This window comes from Haliotis rubra, unplaced genomic scaffold (assembly GCF_003918875.1).
Source record: "Haliotis rubra isolate DU_JTF1 unplaced genomic scaffold, ASM391887v1 Scf470, whole genome shotgun sequence".
Taxonomy (NCBI): Eukaryota; Metazoa; Mollusca; class Gastropoda; order Lepetellida; family Haliotidae; genus Haliotis; species Haliotis rubra.
The window spans coordinates 439,631-462,216 of NW_025767158.1; the positions used below are offsets into that span (position 1 = coordinate 439,631).

General features: G+C 42.2%; 1 protein-coding gene across 4 annotated transcripts in view; it reads left to right on the forward strand.

The window, feature by feature from the left end:
• LOC124290666 (WD repeat-containing protein 5) overlaps window positions 1–22,586 on the forward strand; it is a 34,337-nt gene that overhangs the window by 8,139 nt on the left and 3,612 nt on the right. For all 4 annotated transcript variants that reach the window (XM_046727460.1, XM_046727459.1, XM_046727458.1 and 1 more), the window contains exons 7-13: window positions 7,852–7,935; window positions 8,155–8,210; window positions 9,444–9,490; window positions 18,635–18,710; window positions 19,684–19,717; window positions 19,906–19,980; window positions 21,566–21,653. In XM_046727460.1, coding sequence (XP_046583416.1) covers window positions 7,852–7,935; window positions 8,155–8,210; window positions 9,444–9,490; window positions 18,635–18,710; window positions 19,684–19,717; window positions 19,906–19,980; window positions 21,566–21,653 — 460 coding nt within the window. The remainder of the gene's footprint in view (window positions 1–7,851; window positions 7,936–8,154; window positions 8,211–9,443; window positions 9,491–18,634; window positions 18,711–19,683; window positions 19,718–19,905; window positions 19,981–21,565; window positions 21,654–22,586) is intronic.

The window sequence follows — 22,586 nt, forward strand, 5'->3', positions numbered from 1 at the left end:
ACCTTGTGACACATATCTTCCTGGCTGGATGATGGTGCTCAATTTGGGGACATGATGTCAAGGGCTGTGTATTAGTGAATAAATTGTATTGCACTATATTGTGATACATATTTCGATATGTTGGGAGATAAAATGTTTAACAGTAATTAACACCGATTGTATATGTACTATCTATTTTCTGCACACTAAGGCTCTAACAACAAATCATACAATTCTGATGCTAAAATCGCAAAAGTTCTTTTGTTGTCATACAATTCATATTACGTAAAGTTTGCTGTTTGTCAATCATTTGCTAAGGTAAACTGAAAACAGGTGAATTAAATGTGTAGATTTTTACTTAAACCATTGACATATTGATGAAACTTTATCTAATTGTTTACCCAATGTACCAGTTCTCAGAAGAAATATTGCAATCTGTATTGTTTGAGATGTCTTTGCAGTATAGTGTCCATTTGGTACATGGTGGCCCAGTGGTGTCCATTTGGTACATGGTGGCCCAGTGGTGTCCATTTGGTACATGGTGGCCCAGTGGTGTCCATTTGGTACATGGTGGCCCAGTGGTGTCCATTTGGTACATGGTGGCCCAGTGGTGTCCATTTGGTACATGATGGCCCAGTGGTGTCCATTTGGTACATGGTGGCCCAGTGGTGTCCATTTGGTACATGGTGGCCCAGTGGTGTCAATTTGGTACATGATGGCCCAGTGGTGTCCATTTGGGACATGGTGGCCCAGAGGTGTCCATTTGGAACATGATGGCCCAGTGGTGTCCATTTGGTACATGATGGCCCAGTGGTGTCCATTTGGGACATGGTGGCCCAGAGGTGTCCATTTGGTACATGATGGCCCAGAGGTGCCCATTTGGTACATGATGGCCCAGTGGTGTCCATTTGGTACATGGTGACCCAGTGGTGTCCATTTGGTACATGATGGCCCAGTAGTGTCCATTTGATACATGGTGGCCCAGTGGTGTCCATTTGGTACATGGTGGCCCAGTGGTGTCCATTTGGTACATGGTGGCCCAGTAGTGTCAATTTGGTACATGGTGGCCCAGTGGTGTCAATTTGGTATATGGTGGCCCAGAGGTGCCCATTTATTACATGGTGGCCCAGTGGTGCCCATTTGGTACATGATGGCCCAGTGGTGTCCATTTGGTATATGGTGGCCCAGAGGTGCCCATTTATTACATGGTGGCCCAGAGGTGCCCATTTGGTACATGATGGCCCAGTGGTGTCCATTTGGTACATGGTGGCCCAGAGGTGTCCATTTGGTACATGGTGGCCCAGTGGTGTCCATTTGGTACATGATGGCCCAGTGGTGTCCATTTTGGTACATGGTGGCCCAGTGGTGTTAATTTGGTACATGATGGCCCAGTGGTGTCTATTTGGTACATGATGGCCCAGTGATGTGTCAATTTGGGACATGGTGGCCCAGTGGTGTCCATTTGGAACATGGTGACCCAGAGGTCTCCATTTGGTACATGATTGTACAGAGGTGTCCATTTGGGACGTGGTGACCCAGAGGTGCCCATTTGGTAGATGGTGACCCAGAAGTGCCCATTTGGTACATGGTGGCCCAGTGGTGTCCATTTGGGACATGGTGGCCCAGTATGTGTCCATTTGGTACATGGTGGCCCAGTGATGTCCATTTGGTACATGGTGGCCCAGTGGTGTCAATTTGGTACATGATGGCCCAGTGGTGTCCATTTGGGACATGGTGGCCCAGAGGTGTCCATTTGGAACATGATGGCCCAGTGGTGTCCATTTGGTACATGGTGGCCCAGTGGTGTCCATTTGGGACATGGTGGCCCAGAGGTGTCCATTTGGTACATGATGGCCCAGAGGTGTCCATTTGGTACATGATGGCCCAGTGGTGTCCATTTGATACATGGTGGCCCAGTGGTGTCCATTTGGTACATGGTGGCCCAGTAGTGTCCATTTGATACATGGTGGCCCAGTGGTGTCCATTTGGTACATGGTGGCCCAGTGGTGTCCATTTGGTACATGATGGCCCAGTAGTGTCCATTTGGTACATGATGGCCCAGTGGTGTCCATTTGGTACATGGTGGCCCAGTGGTGTCCATTTGGTACATGGTGGCCCAGTGGTGTCCATTTGGTACATGGTGGCCCAGTGGTGTCCATTTGGTACATGGTGGCCCAGTGGTGTCCATTTGGTACATGATGGCCCAGTGGTGTCCATTTGGTACATGATGGCCCAGTGGTGTCCATTTGGTACATGGTGGCCCAGTGGTGTCAATTTGGTACATGATGGCCCAGAGGTGTCCATTTGGTACATGGTGGCCCAGTGGTGTCCATTTGGTACATGGTGGCCCAGAGGTGTCAATTTGGTACATGGTGGCCCAGTGGTGTCAATTTGGTACATGATGGCCCAGAGGTGTCCATTTGGTACATGATGGCCCAGTGGTGTCCATTTGGTACATGATGGCCCAGAGGTGCCCATTTGGTACATGGTGGCCCAGAGGTGCCCATTTGGTACATGATGGCCCAGTGGTGTCCATTTGGTACATGGTGGCCCAGTGGTGTCATTTGGTACATTGGTGGCCCAGTGGTGTCAATTTGGTACATGATGGCCCAGTAGTGTCCATTTGGTACATGGTGGCACAGAGGTGTCCATTTGGTACATGGTGGCCCAGTGGTGTCCATTTGGTACATGATGGCCCAGTGGTGTCAATTTGGTACATGGTGGCCCAGAGGTGTCCATTTGGTACATGGTGGCCCAGTGGTGTCCATTTGGTACATGGTGGCCCAGTGGTGTCCATTTGGTACATGATGGCCCAGTGGTGTCAATTTGGTACATGGTGGCCCAGAGGTGTCCATTTGGTACATGATGGCCCAGTGGTGTCAATTTGGTACATGGTGGCCCAGTGGTGTCCATTTGGTACATGATGGTCCAGAGGTGCCCATTTATTGCCCATTTGGTACATGGTGGCCCAGAGGTGCCCATTTGGTACATGATGGCCCAGTGGTGTCCATTTGGAACATGATGGCCCAGAGGTCTCCATTTGGTACATGATGGCCCAGTGGTGTCCATTTGGGACATGGTGGCCCAGTGGTGTCCATTTGGAACATGGTGGCCCAGTGGTGTCAATTTGGTACATGGTGGCCCAGAGGTGCCCATTTGGTACATGATGGCCCAGTGGTGTCCATTTGGTAGATGGTGGCCCAGAGGTGCCCATTTATTACATGGTGGCCCAGTGGTCCATTTGGTAATGCATGGTGAACCAGAGGTGCCCATTTGGTACATGATGGCCCAGAGGTGTCCATTTGGTACATGATGGCCCAGTGGTGTCCATTTGGGACATGGTGGCCCAGTGGTGTCCATTTGGGACATGGTGGCCCAGTGGTGTCCATTTGGTACATGATGGCCCAGTGGTGTCCATTTGGGACATGGTGGCCCAGTGGTGTCCATTTGGGAACATGGTGACCAAGAGTTCTCCATTTGGTACATGATGGCCCAGTGGTGTCAATTTGGTACATGATTCCCAAGAGGTGCCCATTTGGTACATGGTGGCCCAGACATGCCCATTTGGTACATGATGGCCCAGTGGTGTCCATTTGGGACATGGTGGCCCATATGTGTCCATTTGGAACATGATGGCCCAGAGGTGTCCATTTGGTACATGGTGGCCCAGTGGTGCCCATTTGGTACATGATGGCCCAGTGGTGTCCATTTGAGACATGGTGGCCGTTTGAGACATGGTGGCCGAGTGGTGTCCATTTGGGACATGTGGCCCAGTGGTGTCCATTTGGTACATGATGGCACAGAGGTGTCCATTTGGGACATGGTAGCCCAGTGGTGTCCATTTGGTACATGGTGGCCCAGTGGTGTCAATTTGGTACATGATGGCCCAGAGGTGCCCATTTGGTACATGGTGGCCCATGGTGGCCCAGGTGTCCATTTGGTTGGGTACATGATGGCCCAGAGGTGTCCACATGGTGGCCCAGTGGTGTCCATTTGGTACATGGTGCCCAAATACATGGTGGCCAGTGGTGTGGTGCCCATTTCAATTTGGTACACATGGTGGCCCAGTGGTGTCCATTTGGGACATGGTGGCCCATGGTGTCACCCCAGAGGTGCCCATTTGGTACATGATGGCCCAGAGGTGTCCATTTGGGACATGATGGCCCAGTGGTGCCCATTTGGTACATGATGGCCCAGTGGTGTCCATGGTGGTGGCCCAGTGGTGTCCATTTGGGTACATGATGGCCCAGTGGTGTCCAGAGGTGGCCCATTTTTGGTACATGATGGCCCAGTGGTGTCCATTTGGGGTGGCCCAGTGGTGTCCACATGGTGGCCCAGTGGTGTCCATTTGGTACATGGTGGCCCAGTGGTGTCCATTTGGTACATGGTGGCCCAGAGGTGCCCATTTGGTACATGATGGCCCAGTGGTGTCCATTTGGAACATGGTGACCCAGAGGTCTCCATTTGGTACATGGTGACCCAGAGGTGGCCCAGTGGTGTCAATTTGGTACATGGTGGCCCAGTGGTGTCCATTTGGTACATGGTGGCCCAGTGGTGTCAATTTGGTACATGGTGGCCCAGTGGTGTCCATTTGGTACATGATGGCCCAGTGGTGTCCATTTGGTACATGGTGGCCCAGTGGTGTCCATTTGGGACATGGTGGCCCAGTGGTGTCCATTTGGTACATGGTGGCCCAGTGGTGTCCATTTGGTACATGATGGCCCAGTGGTGTCCATTTGGTACATGGTGGCCCAGTGGTGTCCATTTGGTACATGGTGGCCCAGTGGTGTCCATTTGGGTGCCCATTTGGGACATGGTGGCCCAGTGGTGTCCATTTGGGACATGGTGGCCCAGTGGTGTCCATTTGGTACATGATGGCCCAGAGGTGTCCATTTGGGACGTGGTGACCCAGAGGTGCCCATTTGGTAGATGGTGGCCCAGTGGTGCCAATTTGGTACATGATGGTTCAGTGGTGTCCATTTGGTACATGGTGGCCCAGTGGTGTCTATTTGAGTCATGGTGCCATTCAGATGGGGACACGATAGCTGTGGACTGTTGCATCTACTTGAGGTCATTATGGTTTCGTGATCTTTGCCGCTCAGGTAATGATACAATTAGTGCTGGAGCGATTAATCGTAGGATCGGTCCAATCACGCAACAAAACGTCACAATACGACCCAGGTATTACAGGTTAGCTATTTTCTAATTGGCTGAAAGAGGGAATTCCTTGAGTTGCATTTGCATACAAACACGTGACTTTCGTAAGGCGGGTTAAAATAGAGCCATTTTTGGTTTCATGAATTCTCTTGAACTTTCGATACAATGCATAATTATAATACTTATACTGGTGCCTACGCGTGGAAACTTGATTTGGAGCATATTTATGTCAGACCAATAGCGTGGATCACCTTGTTGTCATTCGGGATGCTTCTCATGGATTTTCTCGAATTTTCGCGCCATAAACAGGAATTGTAATGGCCGATCGAAAACATATTACGATCAGAAACGTGAGATGATAGGCTACTTGATGATCCAAAGACGCTACTTGATGATCCAAAAGTAAGTAACTTGCTAGCGTTAACAATTGACACGTGCTGACAACTCAGAAGATAGTTCGCTAACGTAGGTATTTGACTATGAAATGACCGTCCAAACGATTATTATCGATCGATTATCGATCTGACACTAGCGATTATCGGTCCGACAAAATGTAACGATAACCAGCTCTAGATACAATGACTGTTACCTTTGGCACATAGTGACTCGGATGTCTGTGGCCCTCAAGTTGGAACATGGTTTGCTCAGAGGTCAGTGGTGCTCAGTTTCCCCGGGGTTTCACATTGGTCAATCCTCTCACTGTCTCATTATACGTCATGTGGAACTCCAGGTAGAATGTTTCCTAGTACCTGATGCTGGTCAAAACAGCTGACTCATAAAGGAATAGATTACAGGTCACAATGACCTGTGATCTTAGCACTACGACAGTTGTAAGTCTATGTTAAAGTATGGGAGTTATGATCATCTTATCTTGAGGAACAGGGCACAGGATGCTTAAGTTGCCATGCCAAGACAGAATTTGACTTTCCTCTTATTATCATGTACTGACACAGTATGTGACAAAATGTTTAAATCTGTTTGCAAGAAATTGTCTTCAGACATCCTTTTAGGTGCTACTTAGGAGATAACCTAGTGTGTTTGAAAATCAGAGACATGCTTTACTGAATTGATGGCGACTAAATTTCAATTGGAACCGAACGCGTAGCGTGAGGTTTCAATTGATATATTTAGTCGCCATCAATTCAGTAAAGCATGTCTCTGATTTTCAAACACACTAGGGTTATCTCCATTCTACCATGAACCATTTAAAATCGAACTTCCTCGCTTCTCGGGAAGACACTGTGTGATCCGCATGGGACGAGAGGCTTAATTGAACTCGCCTGTGAAGGGAGCGGTAGGTGCCGCTCGTATTTTTTAACATTACAACATAACAATATTCTGTCCAAAGAAATCAAACTACTGTTTATTCAATGCAATTATGGAATACCCGAGATGTTGGGGTTTTTTCATCCCAACTCCACACCTACTAAAACCAGCCTATTGTTTTGTGTGCCGTGAAACTGTACCCCTGGCCACACTATAATGGAATCGCCTGACCTACTTATTTTCATCGGTAGACAGTTACGCAACAGTTTGAAATGGCGGACGAGCCAGTGTTTACATTTTGCAAAAGGTTGAAATTTGAAGTGACAGTGGGCAATACTTGACTGACTGTCGAATCTGAACCCTGCAGAATAAGGATAGATACTTTCCTGATCAACCTACGACCTGTAACTCATCAAAAACTGTTGATTTTATGACCGGCCGATCATGATTTCACGTGCACTGCCTCCATCCCGCATGCGACAAAAGGGTGACAGTGCTGCTGCTTAGTGTACATGCGACTAACTTGTGATTCCTTGGAACTTTGTTTTCATCGCTTGGGACTGGACTGTGTCCAAGCCGCTTTTCAAAGTAGATGAACATAACAGTGACAACCTTGCGGGGAAGGTGGCAGATAGCAGAATTATTTTGTGAACGATGCAACGGGATATGATGGAGTATGACTATGAGTGGCATAAATGTGGTGTTTCGCCAGACCGTTAGATCTATCTTGCAAATTTCCCATTCTAAACGGAATTAAATATAGGTAGGTAAATGTTTACTAATGTTTTGCTGCATATTTTGTATAGATAGGGATGTATATTTACAAGGCTTTCTGATTTATGTGTTAGATATTGTTTTGTTTATGTTTGGGGCTGTGTATTGTAACTGAGTTTGAATATTTTTATAATAGAAGGTAATATGATAGTGAGGTTCCCTCATAATTGTTGGGGGGGGGGAAATCATATAATTGTATTTTTCGAGTTTAAATAAATGTTTTATCAGCATTTCCATCACGCCTGTTGTGTTGATATTAGTCATGTTGGTGGTCAAGCTGAAGTAGTGCGGCAGTGTTCTATACGTTCGCAGTGAAGCGCAATGAAATCAAACACATTTTTAATCCAAAAATTTCCAATTGCCTATGTGGAATATTCGAAAGTCAGCGTCAAAATCCATGGAGTTGTTGTTATGATCCGCCATCATTGTGGTCAAACGGAAGTAGTTCTCACAATAAGATTTGTCAATGCGCGGTGAAGCGGCCTTACAATCAGATGAGCGTCAATCCACAATTGATGCCGTCTGATTTTTCTGAACAACCAATCAGAATCTAGTATTTTCTTGATTCATGGTAGAATTGGTAATATATGAGATTGGATATCACTACAGTATGGAGTATGTGACAGTACTGTTCATTTAAAGTAAATGTATATACTCTATATATCTTTGTTTCAGTTTGATGAGAGTGTCAGAATATGGGATGTGAAGACTGGCAAATGTTTAAAAACGTTACCTGCTCATTCAGATCCTGTCACTGCTGTGAGTAGTTCATTACTTCTCCACCAACAGAATAAAGAAAGCGATTTTGCAAGATATTAAGCCCATAAGGACATTTGGAAATATCTTGATTTTCATCTATATTTTACTGTCAATGAGAGTCCTCTATCATTGCCAAGTAACATGATCTTCAGGATGTATACATGTTCACCATTGCTTATGTTAGGTAACCATGGCTACTCAACTTTTATTTCATTTCAGGTTCATTTCAACAGAGATGGTTCTCTTATAGTGTCAAGTAGTTACGACGGGTTATGGTAAGAATTATTTCCCACTTTAATGTGTTAGTTTTGTACAGGGTCCTATGAGAAACATTCCAACATTGCACTGATAAATTCAGAAGTAAAACATCTGCTATATACTGAGGGTTGGTGGGGTAGCCCAGTTGTTAAAGCGAAATAAAATAACCATTTTAAAGAAGTGAATTCGTAAATTGTAACATTGACTATGGTTTGTTGACCTACCGCTGTTTACCAATCGGGCACGGGGCGGTGGGGTAGCCTAGTGGTAAAAGCATCCGCTCGTCACGGCAAAGACACAGGTTTGATTCCCCACTTGGGTACAATGTGTGAAGCCCATTTCTAGTGTCCCCTGATGTGATATTACTGGAATATTGCTAAAAGCGGCCTAAAACCTAAACTCAGTCAGTCAGGCTATACACTGAACATGCGTAGCTCATCCAACATCAACATAGATTTAACACATTTTAAACTGTTGATGACATAATCAGGTGAACTACAGCACTCATGCTCTAGTTTGGGTTAAATGACACAGTTTATCGTCAAACACAGTGTTAACAAACTGCACAAATTACACAGTAATTTGAACCAAATCTAAATCACATATGCATGTTGTTTTGGCTCCACAAATTTACTGTAAGCCAACCTGTTGATTATGTTCAAATGGTTTCACATATTTGGATTTTCTTATCCATATGTCTGTATGTTTGAATCCTAGTGTAACTAACTCCTTGTGTAACTTACTTGATTTGAGTGAGTGAGTATGGTTTTATGCTGCTTATGTCAATATTCCTACCCGTGAAGGTCTGGGTTAGAATATTGATCTTCAGTAACCCTTGCTTGTCGTAAAAGGTGACTAACGGGATCGGGTGGTCAGACTCGCTGACTGGGTTGACACATGTCATCGATTCCCAATTGTGCAGATCGATGCTCATGCTGTTTATCACTGGATTGTCTGATCCAGACTCGATTATATACAGACCGCTGCCATATAGCTGGAATATTGCTGAGTGCAGCATAAAACTAAACTCACTCACTCACTTACTTGATTTGTCAGCATATCGTTGCAAGTGAGCTCTCTAAATTCAGCCACCGCTGCTTCACTTTGCAGATTAATAGTGAAAGCCACAGTGGCTGAGCAGGTTAGGTGTCTGACTTTGTGTGCTGACGATTAGGGGCCTGACGTGTTACATTTGATCTTTTTCTAAATGGCATTGTGTATTCATAATTGACCCTGTCCTTGTTTTCCAGTCGTATTTGGGACACAGCATCTGGCCAGTGTTTGAAAACATTGATAGGTAAGATGTTCTTTTATTGCCTTTGGATGTGCATGTTTTGGAGAGTAAATCTCACTGACATAACCTTTCACTTCACACCAGCTGACTGATTTATAGTTATGTTTCTATTTGTTATGTTGTTACTGGTGCTGGTTATCGTTCACAATTTGCAGATCGACAATCAGAGCTGAGTACTCAATCAACAATCGATAGTAATCTTAAACCCCACCACAAAAGTCTGGGACATTCAGGGATAGAAATGCAATTTTTTTAAAGCAGGTTTCGAAATACCCCATATATTAGCGTGCCATGGCACGGTAAATATCAAAATGGCACGGATAAAAAATGTTCTCGGTGCCCTTATGGCACTCCTAATTTTTGTAGAGACATAACTCACCTTTAGTCATTTAATCCCCAAACAAAACACTTATGCAAATGACAAACAAGTAAAAACATTTATTGACTTTATCACCCAGGAAATCACTGGAATTATGATGGTTGATGTAAAGAAATCTGGTTGTTGTTTTTTCATTTAGAGTGTTTGGAGTACTAATAGTTTAGTTATTGAAGAGGAAATTGTGTATGTTAGATATATTGAAAAAAGTGAACCTCTCACACAATTCTTAGGTATTAAAGGTGTTGGGAAAGCAGAACAAATGAAACATAAGAAAGCCATCTTAAACAGAAGACATATCAGTGATAACAGAAAACTGGTTACATTTGTTGTTTTCTGACAATAGATTTCAAAAGATCATCATCCTTGCTACTGTCATTTATTCTAGAAACGTGGGCACACTTGATTTCTGAAAGGCACACCTAAAATATTTGCCTGGTGCCCTAAGGCCCACTTAGAAAAAAAAAGTATTTCTAGCCCTGTAAAGGGTGCCATAGGGCACAAGACAGGTAATTTAGGTATGCCTTTGTGAAAATAAGTGTGCCCGTCGCTTTTGAAACATTTGAAACATCACAACAGTTATAGTCCGTTTATCTCAAAAGCGGACTGATGAATTGCAACCTAACTCAAAACATAATAAACATATAATACTCAATGAAACGCTGATCATAATCAAAACATCAGACCAACTCTGTGATTTATTTGCAGAATTTATGTCCTAAAAATAAAAAAGTTGTTTTACAAAGTTGTTTGACACAGTTCACTAATTTTTCCTTATCCTGACTCATGCTCTTTTTGCTTGTCTCCTTCCTCTTGCGAACATAGTGGAACACTTGTATCTCCCTAATTGAAGTTCCCTTCAATGTAAAATCACTAATTAGTACACCACGAGTTACCTCCCTTCCACAAGCGCGGGAACGAGGGCGCCACCTCTACCCATGTGCCTCACTCTCTCCTTCTTCGCCCAGTGAGCTGGACGTGAGAGCGCCTGTGTCTCCCGACACACTATATCCTTTGATTATATTTAGTTAGTTACCCCGTCGCATAGAGATCTATAGAGGTTTAGCTAGTATCTTCAACAATTATATATTGATATTTAGTCGGTTTCTACTGTTTATGCACGGGACGCGGCTGTTGCAGGATTACGCTGATAAAAATTCTGTACTGTTGCACATTACGCTTTTATTCTGCTGCTGATCCGCATTTAATATGCCCTAGCTGTACCGCGCCATGTTTCATGTGATTCACGCAGCAGTTCGCGATACTAATTTATCCAATTCTACCTTTTAATAAATAATTACTTTGCGCTTGAGACGCAAGCAGCAGATAGGTCACGATGCAGAGTCTAGCATGACTGATACACCTGAACCCTCGCCAGTCTACTGCTGTTGGTCGACCCTCCCGCCTGGTTTTCCTCCGCTAGAATGGTGGAGAGGCGGGACGAGTCCGCTTCCAAGAAGCGCCCTGCTTCCCCAGACATCCCTTCGCCGCGACTGAGGGGTATTCAACGGTCTACTAGAACTTTCAGCCGAGATTGTTCTCATCGCAGATTTGGGCCTGTATGATGATCAGCCGATCATCATTCCTGATGTACATCAAAGAATGACTGATGTCGGCAACAGTGATGTCAGCGCAGATCAACATTCGATGATCTTCCTGAGGGTCCTCGCCGCTACTAACACTAACGCAGACTTCGCACCCCCCAGGGCAGCCGCCGCCGACTTCTGAGGGGAATTCAACGTAAGTCTACTAGGACTTTCAACCGAGATTGTTCCAGCCGCTGAACTTGGTTCTACGATGATCAGCCGCATCATCATCCCCGACGTGATGAGACAAGTAGCGACCGGTGACAGCTACAATGACATCAGCAGAGATCGCCATGCAGCCTGATGTCTCTACACTGATGTCAGACGACTTACCTGAGGGCCCCACCACTAACAGCGAGAGATGGCACCCCTACTACTTCGCCGCAGACCATCCCCAGACGAAGCTACTACGGCAAATCATGGTCGTGATGGAGGGTCACTACAGACTGGAGAAGCAGCCAGCTCCAGAGTACGAAGCCCTTCGCTGGCTCCAACTTAGACAACACTCTAGAGGCACCTCCAGTCAACGTGAGCAGCCAAGACGATGCAGCCTTCGCTGAAGGAAGTCGCAGACCACCTTGACGGCGGACCCAGATGTACAGCTCTTCGCTAAGGCCTTCGGCGCGGATAGATCATCACATTCCTCGGCTTCATCTTTAGATGCAGACTCAGCCACCAGACCTCACGGAAGCTCTTCAGCTCAAATCGCCGCCCCAGCAATCAACGCAGAGGAAGCTTCGCTGGCAAGGCGTGCTCAGCGCTGAAGGCATTCACATGAAGGCACCTCGAAGGACACCCCGAATATAGATCGCCATTTAACAGAGTCAAGGGACTACTCAAGAGCTTCGCTGGGCTGTCAATAGTCTCCCGATTCCTCAAGTACATCACCACATCGATCGCTTCACAGGTTACCACACAAGTTCGCACACAAGTCTACATCACCTTCCTAGAGTGGCAGTAATGACGCAGACATACCTGATGAAGGAAGACGACGCAGATGCTATCACCCTACTCTCCCATCGATTGCTTGCGCGTAGCACAGAATCTAGACATAGCATCCCATAAAGCCACAAAAGTTCAGACACCATAATTGTCTAACTTTCACGCCTAGAAGTTTTCCACGACAACATGGACCCCTTCTTCAAGGCTTAAGACATCGATGAAAACCACAAGTTGATCATCGATATCAACAATAAGAACTACAATCGTGAAATTGGTTCAGTTGAATCCATGACGACGATGTTCGCTGGCCTAAATAGATCTAGAACGATCATTGAGACACTTATCGCCAGATTTCGTAAATACCTACTTCTGAAAATGATAAGATGATCCACTCGGCCCTACTTATGCAGAACCAGCAAGTCCCAGGCACCCCGCAAAGGAGCTAGAGCCTCACCAGCTACAAGGGACGCCGCTGAGGAGCGCTCACCGACCCCACATCCTGTTAAACACAGAGGCCATTCGCTGGGCAAGCGCCTTATATATATATATATATATTCTTCTAATCGGACTTTGATTCTCCTCGATACCTTCGCTGGGTCGCTAAGGCTAAGTGGCTCCAAGTCTACTTCACCAGTAGATCTAGAAGGGGATACTTCAGAGCTTCGCGGAAGTCTCCGGCGCTCACCGAGGAAGTCTCCTCCAAGGTCTCCATATACTAGCCACTGGCCATATATAGCTACTCCTCAGTCCGCTTCAAGACATCGCATAAGTTGTCTATCAACTGTATGCCAGATGCCGCCTATAAGCCTACGCTAAGACAATTGCACAGGCTATTTACAACACAGAACGCCGCTGTATTAATTTGTCAACGACGCTTCATAGATCTTCACAGAAATCAACTATTCCGTGATAAATTGCTAGTATATGCAATCCCGGACGACGATATTGATTATCTACATGCGCGACCATTACGCATATCTGCAGACAATTCAATATCGAAATTGAACAGCAGCCTTGTTACAGCGAGTATAACTCATAATCGCCAACATTTCTGAGAAGAAATATGTACAACAAATTCAGCTTTAATTCTACAATTATGACGATACATTCATGTATACAGTCTACAAGCTGACAACTTACAAGTTATTGTACTTTTATATATAAAGAAGTCGGAATTATATTCAAAACTGAAGCACTTTCACGACAGCCAGGAAAATAACCTACCCAGCATTAATATTACAGAGCGAGGTATTTTGTACCGCTTTCGCTACCATTAATCCTCAAACACGGGTCACTCGGGTAACTTCGAAGTTACGATGAAGACCGACGATTGTTCTAATATCAACGACGGCACTATATTATACAAGGTTCCTTTTCCTGCTACACCGGGTGACATCACAGCGCTGGATACTCTACAGAATCAAAATGCCTTATTCTGATTGGACCCTCGATGAACAACGCCTACACACAGAGGTCGAAAGCATAGTTCACAGTTCAAGACATAGGCTGCAAGTGACAACTTTATATCAATGAACGAGCAAGCCTCCTTACAGCCCAGTTAACCTGAACCTTCATGATTAGGCTGCTTTCTTCAGGTTAGAGACCTCCCTCTGTCAAGTTTAGACAAGGGCACAGCAGTCAGGCGATTTTACATAAAGTTCATCGAGGACACAAACTCCTCGGTTGTGCACATACATCGCCAAGGACATCGCAACGCATTTACCTAGACGACGCGGATACAAGTGGATCGAAATCCACAGCTGCTTCAGACTACACCTGAATTTCATCATCAAGCTACTAACACAACTAGATGGTTAGTAAACCTACTAAGTTTCTGTTTGGAGAATAAACGGAAGTTTCACGCACCAACTTGGGGATATGAATATAGTGTTACAACACCTCACAAGTGAGGTTTATGAACATGCCTGGATGACATACTTGGACTCCATGATAATGATGATGCTATCACGCTTGGCCAGCAAGAGCACTGTAAATTTATCTCCACCAAACCAAACAGGAAGAAAAATACAACAGATTTTTTTTTCCTCTATCATCAACTTACGCAGAGTGTAGTCTCAATGCACTATATCTCCGCTTGGATCAGAACTGTCATACTACGCATACAAGACAGATGGACCTAATCCGACCCTCCATGAGCTTTAATACTCTTTGATATTAGAGCTTAACTTCTACAATTTCATCTACACAAATGTTATTTGAAATAATGGAGGGTTTATTACTGTAGATCCTGATATGGTGGTTGCCAACCATTATCTGAGAGATATCACCACCGAGGACATCTCAGGTATCCACCAATTTGATCCCATGGTCCTTGCACAACAGTTGACAGTTCTCTGAGAAGATAAGTCAATCTTACAGATTTTTACTTATCTTATAACAGTACTAAATAGCTTCATGCTATATATAATTTGCTTAAGCTCGCTTTTTATCATCACAGTGGTTACATGATAAATGCATTAGCTAACAAACTCTACAGAGTTTTTTGGCTATTATATAATGTGAGCTTAAGTCAAGTATATTTTAAGCATAGTACTATACCTCATATTGTAAAAATACATTAGCTAACAAACTCTACGGAGTTTTGCTATTATATAGGTAGCTTAAGCTCATTCATATCTTAAGCTCAGTACTATGTTTATATCATATAACTATATTAGCTAACAAATTCTAAAGAGCTTTTGCTATTTGGCTTAAGTTTCATCATATCTTAAGCAATATGGTTACATTATAACATGTATTAGCTAACAAACTCTATGGAGTTTTTGCTATTATATATGTAACTTAAGCTTATTCATATCTTAAGCTTAGTACCATGTTTATATCATATAGGTATATTAGCTATCAAAACTCTAAAAAGAGTTTTTGCTATTATATATTGGGCTTAAGTTTTCATCATATTTTAAGCTTTTATGGTTACATTATATCATGTATTAGCTAACAAACTCACGGAGTTTTTGCTATACATATGTAGCTTAAGGTTTCTTCATATCTTAAGCTCAATACTATGTTGATACCATATAAGTATATTAGCTATTAAAACTCTAAAAGGTTTTTTGCTATTATATATTTAGCTTAAGGTTTACTTCATATCTTAAGCTCAATACTAGGTCTAAATCAACATAATAAAATGTATTAGCTATCAAACTCTACGGAGTTTTACTATTATATATATATATAGCTTAAGTTTAATCATATCTTAAGCTCAGTACTATGTTTATAACATAAAAGTATATTAGTTAATAAACTCTAAGGAGTTTTTTGCTATATACATTTAGCTTAAGTCTAATCATATCTTAAGCTTAGTACTATGGTTACATTATAAATCTATTAGCTAATAAGCTCTACAGAGTTTTTATATTGTATATGTAGCTTAAGTTAATTATATCTTAAGCACAGTACTATACTCATATTGTAAAAATATATTAGCTAACAAACTTTACTAAGTTTGGCTATTATATATGTAGCTTAAGTTAATTATATCTTAAGCACAGTACTATACTCATATTGTAAAAATATATTAGCTAACAAACCATACTAAGTTTGGCTATTATATATGTAGCTTAAGTTAATTATATCTTAAGCACAGTATTATACTCATATTGTAAAAATATATTAGCTAACAAACTCTACTAAGTTTGGCTATTATATATGTAGCTTAAGATAATTATATCTTAAGCACAATACTATACTCATATTGTAAAATGTATTAGCTAACAAACTCTACAAAGTTTGCTTGTTATATATATAGCTGCTTTATTCATATCTTAAGCTCAGCACTGTCTATATCATATAAATATTTTAACTAACAAACCCTAAAGAGGTTTGTTATTATATAATTAGCTTAAAATTAATCATATTTTAAGCTTAGTGCTATGTTTATATCTTAAAGTATTTTAGCTAACAAACTCTAAGGAGTTTATACTAGCATATTAACAAGCTTAAGTCTATTAGTCTTAAGCATTGTATTAATATTATATATACTTATCATAATAAGTACATTGTAATAACCTTTATATGGCAGCTGATAAGTTAGCAGCAGGAATTCATCAGTTCAATGCCTTTATGAAGTTCCCATAGGGTTATTACAATCATCACAGTTCAAATCACTAATTATTAAAATCCAAAGTATTATATATTCCCACCTCCTCGCCTCTGTTGGATTCTACTACAAGAGAGCATGAGTCAGGATAAGGAAAAAATATGTAATTTTTGAGTAAAATTGATATTTTATACTTATCCTGACTCATGAGGTCAGCCCTCCCATCCTCCCCAAATAACACTTTGGATTTCCTGTAAATTCAAAATGTTGGGCTCAGTATATGAGGAGAGAGTGAGGCACATGGGTAGAGGTGGCGCCCTCGTTCCCGCGCTTGTGGAAGGGAGGTAACTCGTGGTGTACTAATTAGTGATTTTACATTGAAGGGAACTTCAATTAGGGAGATACAAGTGTTCCACTATGTTCGCAAGAGGAAGGAGACAAGCAAAAAGAGCATGAGTCAGGATAAGTATAAAATATCAATTTTACTCAAAAAATTACATTTTGTTACGAGGGAGGGGTACAGAGAAAGGGACAGCCAGGTGTTCGAGAAACACGTGCACAAGTGCCGTCTAAGTTATTGATTCATTAACCTGTGCTGTGCTGTCTCCATCCTTTCTTGCACACCTGGCTGTCCCTTTCTTTGCACCCCTCCTTTGTAACAAAATAGTGAACTGTGTCAAAATTTTAATGGTAGTTTGTTAAACAACTTTTTAATTTTTAGGACATAAATTCTGCAAATAATTCTGACTGAGGGCCAAACTGTATGAATATTGGAGCTAGCAACAGCATGTCGTAATTAGGAGGGAGTGAGTTCAGTTTTATGCCACACCCAGCAATATTCCAGCTATATGGTGGTGGTCTGTAAATAATCAAGTCTGGACCAGACAATCCAGTGATCAACAGCTTGAGCATCAATCTACGCAATTGGGGTATGATGGCATGTGTCAACAAAGTCAACAAGCCTGACCACCCGATCCCATTAGTCGCTTCTTGCGACAAGCATGGAGAACTGAAGATCAGTTCTAACCTGGATCTTCACGGGTCCATGTTGTCATAGATTTACATCAAAAACTAGATATTAGAATTGCAGACTTACGTGGTTGTGTAATTGACTGTTTGATTGATCATTGAAATAAATATGTGTCAAATAGAAACTAAGGTAAATTGATAAAGTATCACCCCAACTGTTACTGAAAATATTTATATGTTGCTGTTCAGCTGCACTGTTGGACAGTAAAATGTGGCAATGACAATCTCATAGGATGCAATATACTGTAAGTATAGTTTGTCATGCACATTTTGACTTAAATATACAGCAAGTGGTGGGGACAAGCATGTTCATTATATACGTATTGAAACAACCTCCAGGGCAAGGGACATAGTCCTAGACAGTGATTGATCTCATAATCATTGGAGGTAAAATCAATCCCATGTTAATCCCAGCCAAGTCAGTGTTGATCAGGCTGTTTCATGCCATGGGAACATGTACAAGTTGATATCACTGTAACTTTCGCTGACTTAGTTTACACATGTCATTGTATCCTAGTTGTGTGGATCGATGATCATTCTGTAGATCACTGGATTGTCTGGTCCAGACCCGACTGCTGTCATATAGCTGGAATATTATTGAGTGCAGCATTAAAAACAATAAATGTGGTCTATATAAGTGATTTAAGACATGAATCTTGATGACTAAACCTTTGAATTTACTTTGAAGCAAGAATAATATATTAATTCTGAAACCAAGTTGTGTGCATATCAAAATATTTAAGTAGGCTGGGGACAGCTTCACACTGGAAATACAGAACTGAAGTAATGTTTGTTTACTAGTATATTTCATCCATAAGGCAATCAGTATAACAGTTTTTCATTCATGTGAGAAAACTGCCACTTAGATTTGGTTGTATGACTATTGTGTTGGAGATGCTCCACACACAAGAAGCTGAACCTCCAGGGCAAGGGACATAGTCCTAGACAGTGATTGATCTCATAATCATTGGAGGTAAAATCAATCCCATGTTAATCCCAGCCAAGTCAGTGTTGATCAGGCTGTTTCATGCCATGGGAACATTCGGAAGTGTGAACAGTAACTTTACACAATCATAGCAGCGTTCCCTCACACAGTCGATGATATTTGAGACTCTTGTTTCAGAAATCATGTATGGTAATCTTCCTGTTCACAGATGATGATAATCCTCCAGTCTCTTTTGTGAAGTTTTCTCCAAATGGAAAATATATCCTTGCAGCTACACTTGACAAGTAAGTAGTTGGTGTTGCACTTACTCCCCTTTGGTGATAAGGATCTGTTACTCATAGTTTCTTACAACCGCTATGAAGTTCCAGTTTATAGCTGGCCTTCAGCACCCTATGCTAGCCTCTCCCCCCTATGCTAGCCTCTCCCCCCTATGCTAGCCTCTCCCCATGAAGATCAGGGTTAGAATTGGTCATCAACAGCCCATGCATTTTATCTCAAGGTTATATTCAGTTTCACCAACCCATGCTGCTTGTAATGGGATTATGTGGTGAGGGCTGTTGATAACTTTGTTGATGAACGTCATTGTATCTCAGATACATTGATCAGTGCTCATGATGTCAATCACTGGATTGTCTGGTCCAGACTCAATTGTTGACTGATTGTCGTCATAGCTGCAACATTACTGAGTTTGGTGATAAACAACAAACAAAATATGACTAAGAAATCATCAGGTGATAAAGGAGCAAGCATACACTCTGAAAAGTTGTGTTATTCACAATTAAGGTGAGGTGAAATGGGTTTAACGTCGTGCTTGAGAATATTTCACTCATATGACGACGTGCATGCGTGTGTATGTGTATGTGCAGCTGCTTGTACTAGCCCAGACTTAAGCTGGTTTTATAGTGCTAGCCCACTGAGTTACCATGCCGCAGTGAAGCATGAATACCCCACTCAGACACATTATACTGACTCCCGAGCCGACCAGTCCTTGTTGTACCCATTAATGCCGAGTGCCAGGCAGGGACCAACGAGTACCATATTTTAACGTCTTTTGGTATGACACGGTCGGGGATCGAACCCGCGACCTTCCGCTCTCCCGGGTTGACGGTCTAACCACTACACCACGGAGGTGGTCTCACAATTAAGAAGTTGACATCCATAAATCTTGCTTTTCATATGCATTCCACTTCTAAATGCCCTCAAAGATTTAAAATATTACTATGTAGTGATGTTTAATGTGATCTGTTTGTCTTTCAGCACATTAAAATTATGGGACTACAGTAAAGGGAAGGTAAGTAAACAGGGTGTTCAGGTGACAAGACACATGGGTAAAAAGATAAAAATACAGGAATTTGAAGTTCTGATTTCAAAATTGAAAATAGTACACATTTTTTACCGTAAAATGCCCCTCTCAGTTTAAAGAACACCTGTCAGTGAATTAATATGAATCTGTTACAGGTATCTTTTTCTTTGTTGCAGTGTCTAAAGACGTATGTTGGTCACAAGAATGAGAAGTACTGTATATTTGCCAACTTCTCAGTAACAGGAGGGAAGGTAGGTGGAACATTTGACATGTGGCATTTCATCAGCCCATGCTTATCATAAGAGAACATGTGAAGATCCGGGTTTGAATTGATCTTCAGTAACCCATGCTTGTCGTTAGAAGCGACTAACGCGATCGGGTGGTCAGGCTCGCTGACTTGGTTCACACATGTCGTCGTATCCCATCTGCATAGATCGATTCTCATGTTGTTGATCACTGGATTGTCTGATCCAGACTTGATTATTTACAGACCACTGCCATATAGCTGGATTACTGCTCAGTCACTCATCATTAGTCATTCATGGTTAACAGGATGGCTTGCTTACCTTTTTGCTTGGCCCTGAACATTCTTTGCAGTGGTTTGTTTGTCTAGTCTAAAAGAGATTAGTGAATTGTACACGAAAGAAGCTGAACCTCCAGGGCAAGGGACATAGTCCTAGACAGTGATTGATCTCATAATCATTGGAGGTAAAATCAATCCCACGTTAATCCCAGCCAAGTCATTGTTGATCAGGCTGTTTCATGCCGTGGGTACATTAGGCACTGCTACTGTCAATAGTTGCATTGTCAAACAATGTTGATGTCCATCTTACCTTTCTGGCTGAATTGAAGGTTGGAGGCAATTGTTGTCATGTTATGTATAGCGACAGCATTAGGGACCGTTCATAATTTATGGCTAGCGGGTGATGATGATTTTTAAGATTTTTATTTTATTTATTTTATTATTTCTTTCTTTTTTATTTATTTATTTATTTTTATTATTATTATGATTATTATTATTTTATTTTATTTTTATTTTTTTTGGAGGAGGGGGGCATTTTGTTCTGGGGAGCTAGGGGTCATCAATTTTGTACACACATACTGGGGGATGGGGGTGTCAGCAATTTTGTACATAAAAGTATGTTTAAAATTATGCTTAGAAATTATAGGAAGGTGAGGGGGGGGTCATAACTTATGAACAGTCCCTTATTGAGGACACTGTTGCTTTCTTTCTGTGAATATCAGCTGCCATGCATTGTTTTGTGATTGAACATATCATATAAGGACAAATTATGACCATTTGTGCTGTAAAAGTTTTCAATTGTCAGTGCATTGTCATATGCAGCTGCAGTCCTTTGTCAAGCAGTTTTAAAAAATGTGAGACCTTAGGCTACAGCAAATGATATTGCCCTGAAAATTAATTCTACCATTTTGGGAGCGGTTGGATAGCCTAGTGGTTAAAGCATTTGATCGTCAACCCGAAGACCTGGGTTCGATTCCCAACAATGTGTGAAGCCCATTTCTGGTGTCCCCTGCCGTGATATTGCTTGAATATTGCTAAAAGCGGCATAAAACTTAGCTCGCTCACTCACTCACTCTATCATTTTTGCTTATTGTAGGCAGTATGTCTGAATACTACATGAGTTAAATGTATATAATAATCATAGTATATGTAGTATAGCTAGAGCTATGGCTGTATGATAACCTGTGGTATATCTGTATATTGACCAGTGTAGTGTCTGTCGTAGCCTGCAGTATATCTGTATAAAAACAGTGCTATATCTGTGTGGTACCTTATATATCTGTATAATCACCGGTTGTACATCTACTCTCCAGTGGATCGTGTCAGGCTCAGAGGACAACATGGTGTACATCTGGAATTTGCAGACAAAGGAAATAGTCCAGAAGCTCCAGGGACACACAGGTAACCATGACGATGATGGCACCATCTACTCTTTGTGGATAATGTGGAGGGGCTACGCCTGGACATAATGTTCTGACTTGTGCAGTGAAGCTTGGGATATTTTCATATTTGATATACATTATTCTTGCTTAATGTCAGCAAGGTGGGCGTTTTTTCTCATATCCCATCTTGGTGGATAGTATAGAGTATATCTTGTTCCATCTCATTTAGATGGATGAGGTAAGGTGTTTCGTTGTATATCTCATATAGGTGGATGACATGGGTGTTCTTTGGTATATTCTTGGCGGATGAGATAAGGTTCTTGTCAGGCTTGGTGTAACTAAGAATGAGATGAATGTATTTGTGTGACTGATTAAGGTGTTTTGTTGCATCATGTATTAGGTATTCAAGTAAGGTTGAAGTGAGTAATATGATGACATCATGCGTGTCATTTGAATGCCTTGCGATGTTGTCTTCCAAAGTTTAGCCAGAGTTTTTCTGGTTAGAGGGAGGTGGACTTCGTAAGCAGAGCAGAAATGAGTTTCAATTTGAGGTCTGATTACTCCTAGTGCCATTCTTGCTTGGATGGTGTTGATGATTTAGAGTGAAGCATCTTGAAGAACAATCACGGCTGAATGCATGCACATGGTGAGGGTGTTTTTCTGGCTTGTTGGATACTGTAAGATATTTCTAGACTGAGTATGTAAGTATGAGGTAGGGAAATTTTGTGTTTTGCAGGTAAGATCAATAATTCTTGGCTTAGTGGAGAAGATTTGGGATATTTTGGGGTTTTTCAGTTTGAGGGTTCAGATAGGTTATTTCTTGTATCTCAGCTGGCTTGTTGATATAGTGCTTTTCTTGTTATATGCCATCTTGGTAGATCATATGGGGTGTTTCTTCTTATGTCCCATTTAGGTGGATAATATAAAGTATTTCTTGTTACATCTCATTTAG